At 58.2% G+C, this 6,596-nt stretch overlaps 1 protein-coding gene across 1 annotated transcript; it reads left to right on the forward strand.

The window, feature by feature from the left end:
* Positions 1-433: 433 nt before the first annotated feature.
* On the forward strand, positions 434-6,225 carry CCDC183 (coiled-coil domain containing 183). The gene is given in 12 exon segments (XM_049773758.1): positions 434-557; positions 868-989; positions 1,569-1,646; positions 1,761-1,928; positions 2,163-2,267; positions 3,342-3,464; positions 4,090-4,440; positions 4,442-4,510; positions 4,817-4,977; positions 5,132-5,465; positions 5,545-5,647; positions 6,049-6,225. Coding segments are annotated over 12 exon segments (1,791 nt in total). The 5' UTR covers positions 434-487; the 3' UTR covers positions 6,156-6,225.
* Positions 6,226-6,596: the final 371 nt, after the last annotated feature.

Here is a 6,596-nt window from a genome sequence, read left to right on the forward strand (position 1 = left end):
TATCAGGGGGAGTCCTGACCTCCTGGGACCTTGGAGAGGTGACCAAGTTAGAATGAGGCCAGGCCCTCCTCCAAGCAGATTGGCATAGCCACAGAGGGACACCCCAGTGGTAAGGCATAGCCAGCCCTGCCTGCCAGTGGTTGTGGACTCAGCCTGCAGGGCTATGAGAATAAATGCTGCTGCTGAGACTAGCAGTCTGGGCCTGTGTTGTTTCTCCCTCCCTCCCTCCCTCCTTCCCTCCCTCCCTCCTTCCCTCTCTCTCTCTCTCTCTCCCTCCCTCTCCTTTCCATTTCTCCTCTCTCCCCCCCTCTATACACACATACAGACTGTCTTTGGGGATGGGAGCTAGCCCTGAGCAACGTGAGGAGTTCCAGGGCTCCTTTGGCACTCAGAACCCTGAGCCACAAAGGCCAAGCATTCCATGGACCCCCTGGTTCTCTAGGGCCAGAGAGGAGAGGGGGTTCCCTGAGAGGCCCCAAGCACTATTATGGAGGCAAATAAGGCTTCCAGCTTGGATGAGCAGATCCAGGAGCTCAGAACTATCACTAGGCTCCAGGGTGAGCCCCGTGGTGGGGCTGGCAGTTCTGTTTGTTTTGTTTTGTTTTGTTTTGGGGACATACCCAGCGCCGCTCAGGGATTACTTCTGCTCAGTGCTCAAAAATTGCTCCTGGCTTGGGGGACCATATGGATGCCAAGGCGGATGCCACATCCATCCTGTGTGCAAAGCAAATGCTCTACCACTGTGCTACCACTCCAGCCCCACAAGGCTGGGCAGTTCTGGGCAGCAACAGTGAGACCCAGGGGCTGGAGGCTAGAGCAGGGTCCGAAGTGGTAAAGGACAGGTTGCAGCTGCCTGCATTCCTCCAGAACAGTGCCAGGCGCTGCAGCTGCAGTCATTGCGGGAGAACACTGAGAAGAATATGGGCACACTGGCACAGCTACACCAGGACATCCGCCGTGGGAAGCAGGAGTGGGCGCTGGCCCAGAAAGTGAGCACTGTAGGGCACAGGGCGGGACACGGCTAACTCCCACAGGCACACACACACACCCCACCTACCCTGAGGCACAGGGTTGTGCCTCACTAGGGCTGTGCACAAGGCCACTGCTGTAAGCCTCAGCTCATGAGCTCTCCTGTTACCTATCTGAGGGCTGGGCCCAGGGTTGATAGGGGATCCTGGGGCTTGACTGGGGAAATGGGGATTGGAGATCCCAGGGATTGACAGTAGTCCCAGGGCTGGAATGGGATCTCCAGGGTTTGATTAAGGGTCCTGGAGTTTTATTGAGGTCCCAGGAGCTTGATTGGGGGTCCCAGGGCTTGATTTGGGGGGGGCACGTACGGCATGACTAAGGAGCCAGCCATCATCTGCCCAGAGGTTCTAAGTCTAACCTTGAGTGAAAACTTGGGGCCTCCTCTGGTCCCATCACTCCTAAGCTACTGTGTCCTGGAATGAACCCTGTAGCTCCCACCTGCTCATTGCAGTGGTTCTTGCTGCTGGACTGGCACTGGGTGTGCAGGTGGAAGGCCTGGGGGAGCCTGACCTGCCACTAAGCAGCACTGCTCCCTCCAGTCTGACCAACAGATCATCTCCAAGGCCTGCCAAAAGGATGTGCCCTTGAAACTAGCTCTGTGCCACAGCACGATAGACGTAAGTGGCCGGGAGGGAGAACACACTGGGAGATCCCAGTGTGTGGATCACCACTGGCTCACACCCCCAGGCCCATCCCCTCATGGTCTATGGGCTGTGCCTTCCCCAAATCAGGTGGTGCAAGAGAAGCTCTGCAAATACGTCTTGGACCGCGTGAATGTGCACAATGTGCTGCTGCACCTGGCTCGACGCCGTAGGCTTACACTGGAGTCACTGCAGCAAGAGCTGGTGGCAGTACAGGGCCAGGCAGTCGCCTCCAAGGAGGCCCAGGAGCAGCTGCAGGTGCTGGACAGGACCCGGGGGGGGGGGGCATGCCACCTTATGAGAGAAATCCATCTCCTGTCCCAGACCCCCAACAGCTGGTACCCTGGCCCACCCCCAGATGACTGGCAGCTTATAGGAGCCACTGATTCACCCTCAGGCCCCCAGTAAGGCCCCTGGCCTACCCCAGGTCATATCTGGCCTACCCTCAGGCTGCCAGCAGCTCAGTGTGGGGGGGGGCTGACCCACCATCAGGTCATCCGGCAGCTGGAGAACAACATCGAGAAGAAGATGGTCCTCATCACTGCAACTAAGAATATCCACTCGCTCTATGAGCATCTGCGGGAGCACCTCAAGAAAGTGAGACCCTGTGAGGGCACAGAGCAGCACCCCAGGACCAGGAGGGCAGGGTGGAATGCCAGACAGAAGTGGGCACTGGCTCACCCAGGGCAAAACTCTATCCAAGGGCAACAAGGACATCACCAGCTAGAGCATATTCTGGCACCACAGTCTTCCCCAGGTGTATCCTCGCTTGATCCTTCTGGCCTCAGTACATGAGTGGGTGCAGGGCCCAGGGCCCAGGAGCAGAGGACAGGCCAGAGAGCTTGAGTATAAGGAAGCATCAGAAGGTGTATAGGGGGGGCCAGAGAGATAGCACATCGGTGTTTGCCTTGCAAGCAGCCGATCCAGGACCTAAGGTGGTTGGTTCGAATCCCGGTTTCCCATATGGTCCCCCGTGCCTGCCAGGAGCTATTTCTGAGCAGACAGCCAGGAGTAACCCCTGAGCATCGCTGAGTGTGGCCCAAACCCCCCCCCCCAAAAAAAGGTGTATAGGGGCTATGGGGCTCTGCTTGTTGCCCTGCCTCCCACCCTGGGCTGCTCCTGAGCATTCCTGCTCCCATGGCCTTAGGGCCCAGCACCCGTCACCTTTCCAGAATAGTCCTTCAGGCGAGGTGAGGATTGGGGCTCCAAGGGAGGGGTGCAGGCCGACAGTCAGTGGGCTGGACCTTGAGCCTGAGCTTCTAGTCCCCACTTCACTTCAGAAGCAGTTGGTGTCCCCATTCCTAGCTCAGAGGCACCCCCACACGGCTATCAGTACAGACTTCTGGAACGGAAATTCTTCCTCTCACCTTAGGGCCCAGCTGAGCCTAGAGCTTCTGTGAAGACCCACCTGTTGGTGCTTGGTTATCCACTCTAGGGTACAGAACAGGGTCAACCCAGTTCCATTCCTGGTACCATGCAGGGTCCTCCAAACCACCCCCTCCCCCAGGAATGATCACTGAGTGCAAGGCCAGGGATGAGCCATGAGCACCATTGTGTGTGGCCCATGAACAAAAGGACAAAGAGCCTGCAAAGGGTCACAGCAAGTCTGGGTGGCAGCACCTGTGTGGCCATGGTGGTAAGGTGCAGGTCCTGCTCCTCTGCTCTCCCCAGATGCTGTATAGGTACCCCACACTGCTGGACAAGATGCAAAGCAAGGTCAATGACTACTGCCTGGAACTGGCACACATGAAGACCCTGTCCCATGATGCAGTGAAGATCACAGATCATGTGAAGGTCAGTAGCCTAGTAGCCTAGTAGCTTCTAGACACCCCAGCCTGGCAGATGCAAGGTGCAGGGTACAGGCACTCCTCGAGTCCTCCCAGGCCCTGCTCTGGAGTCAGCGCAGGAATTAGCTCAGCCAGGGGAAGGAGGAGGGACTGACTGCTACACTTCGGGCACTCCCTGGGCCACCAGGAGAATGGAGCTGGGCCCTAAACAACACAGAAGGGCAAACTGTAGAAGAAACAGCTAGAAAACCTTAAAAAAAGGTTCCTGTAGGATCTGGTGACAGCTTAGTGTGGACACAGCAACAATATTTAGGGCGCCTACTTGCTGGGAAAGGCCCAGAAGGGGAGGAGCATAAGGACTGGGAGAAGCAGGAGGCAGGAAAACAAAGAGCAGCAGCAGCAGCAGCAAAAGGACTAGGAGGAGAACTAGGAGCAGAATGATGAGGACTTGGAGGAGGAGCAGCAGGAGATCACAGGAAGTGGAGAAGTGGGTGCTAAGTGGAGTGGAGCCTGGAGTGAAAGTGCAGGGGTCTGGAAGGTGCCCGTGGGGGTGGGCAGAGCCAGGAGTGCCTTCCAGAGCCCAGGCCTGGGCTTGGGTTAGGACCAGATTCCGAGAGGCCACCTGTCTGCAGAAGAACCTAAAGAACGTGGAGACAACATTCCTGGAGGAGCGCCGGGGGCGGGAACAGCTCCTCAGCCAGCAGAAGAAGCTAATTGACAGGATCCGTTCCAAGGACACTGGCTATCGCCACCAGGTGAGCCCAGGGGTCCTGAAGTGGGTGTTCCAGAGGGCACTGCTCACTGCACAATCCCTGCCTAGGACCAGAAGGACAGACACTCCTCTGACTTACAAGAAGAGATCATATGGGGTGAGTGCATGCCTCCTGCACCCCGGGCAAGGGACAGGAGAGGATGGCAGCCCTTTAAGTGGCCCTTTCCCTCTGTCCTGCAGCACAGCAGAAATCGCCCTGGTGGGTGCCCAGCCAATATCAGGACATCGTGAGGTCACTGGTGGAGCAGGTCAAGAGCTCCGTGCAGTGCTCGCACCTCTGGGTATGGCCACCTCACCACAACCAGGGTCCAGGCCCCTTCCCTGCGCTAGGGGCTTCCCTACACTTCTCACCAGATCCGGGCCTTAGCAAAGTTGCCTGGCACTTTCCCAACTAGCTCCCACCCGGCCCTGCCGAGCTGGTCTGCCCGAGAACCAGCCACAGAGACACACCGTCCTGGGCAGAGGCCAACTCAGCTGGGCAGGGGGGTGATGGGGTGATGTACCATTGGCCATTATTCCAACTCCCCCCCCAATGTCTGGGCAGGAAGGGGGTCCAAAGAAGCCTCATGCCTGTCCACTGGCCCTAGGACATCACGAGCCGTTTCACGGCTCAGAAGAACACGGAGGAGAACCTAGAGGTGCAGATCCTGGAGTGTGGGAAGAAGCAGGCGGAGCTGCAAAAGCAGATGCAGCAGCTAAAACTGGAGGAAAACGCACTCAAGTTCCACCAGGTCCCCGACTTAGTCAGGTAGCCCAGGAGCCTCCAACCCTGCATGTCCCAGGGTGGTGAGGGCATTGAGACTCCTCCCAGCCTCACTCACATTCTGGAGCCCCTGGATTTCAGCAGAGGCATCTGTCTGTGCCACCTCCCCTCCCTCACTCCCTCCATCCTCACCTGGCAGCTTCAAGTCCATAGAGGGGAGAATTCAGGAGATGTTGAGGGACGAGCAGGAACGGCGCCGCGTGGCCTATGCCAGCATGGTCAAGGGGCAGCAGATGCTGCTGACTGTGGAGATGGGCATCGACAACCTCTATCTCCAGCTCAAGGGAGCCACGCTGCCTGTAGCAATACAAAAGCGGGGTCCCGGGGCTCCCCTGTGGGAGAGAGCCCCAGCCCAGTTTCAGAAAGTTGCACTGCCCACAAAGCCACTGGATCTATTTGACAAACTGGCATCCTGTGAGGAACAGCTCCTACAGCTGGCCAGCAGGACACAGAAGCTGACCTGGACGGAGGAGGTAGCCCCGAGTGGGGAGTGGGCGCCTGCCACACCCACCCTCCAACCCGGTGGTGCTGACCCCCATCACCCCAATGCAGATCGACGAGAAGGTGAGGGATGCCCTGGAATCCTCCGTCACTAGGGAGAAACTTAACTACAGGATCCACTTCAAGGACTTCGAGGACGACGAAGACATGATAGGTCCTGGCTGGCTGCTGGGCTGGGGCTGGGATTGGCGTCAATGCAAGGGACAGTGGGGGCTCTGGGGGTGACTTTGCAAGGCCCTGGAAAAGCTGGTGCCTTTGATGAGTGGGAGCATTGGGGTGACAGGAGTTGGGAGCACTGGGGATTTGGGGGCCGAAATAGCTTGGGTGGGGGTGGTTCTAAGGGTCGCCCTGAGGCCTTGGGGGATGCAGACTATTCGGGTCCGGTGGTCAGGGCTGCTTGGACCAACTGGGGTGACTTGCTGAAGGGGTAAGCCAGAAACCCAATGCTGCTCACAACAGGGGTTCTCAGGGGGGGCGGCCTTGGGTGTCTCCAAGCCCTTGTACCAGTATCACAGAGGGCTCCCTCAAATGCGAGGCGTGTCCCCTGCCTTCCAGAAACCTTCCAATTCAGCGACATGGAGCAGAGCTACGTGCCGTCGAGGTCTGAGATCAAGAATCAGGTGCAGGTGCTGAGACAGCGGGGGTTCAAGAGGAAGAAGTGATCTCGGGGATCGCCTCCACCCCACCCCACTCCCGGCTCCATTACACAAATAAAAAGTTTTTCAGGTCGGCTCGAGGCCTAGATGCAAGATGGCAAAGAGACATTCCGCAGGGCGGGTCCGGGGATGGAATGGACCGGGCCTTTAGCAGGAGGGCTATAAGTACAAGGGGCGGCCGATGGAGAGACGCGGGCCCTGGGCGGGACATAGCCACAAGCATGACCCTCGCGGCGCCCCGTAGTCGCGCGAACTGCCTCATTCCCGTGACTCTCGCGGCTTCGTGACCCTCGCGGCGTCCCGTAGCCGAGCGAACTGCCTCAAATTCCCGTGATACTTCCTAGCTGCGCGCACAACCGAGAGATTTTATGACCCTCGCGGCGCCCCGTAGCCGCAGGAATAGTCTCAGATTCCCGTGCTATTTTTCTTAGCTGCGCGAGCAACCGA

Source organism: Suncus etruscus, chromosome 5 (assembly GCF_024139225.1).
Source record: "Suncus etruscus isolate mSunEtr1 chromosome 5, mSunEtr1.pri.cur, whole genome shotgun sequence".
NCBI classification, from domain to species: domain Eukaryota; kingdom Metazoa; phylum Chordata; class Mammalia; order Eulipotyphla; family Soricidae; genus Suncus; species Suncus etruscus.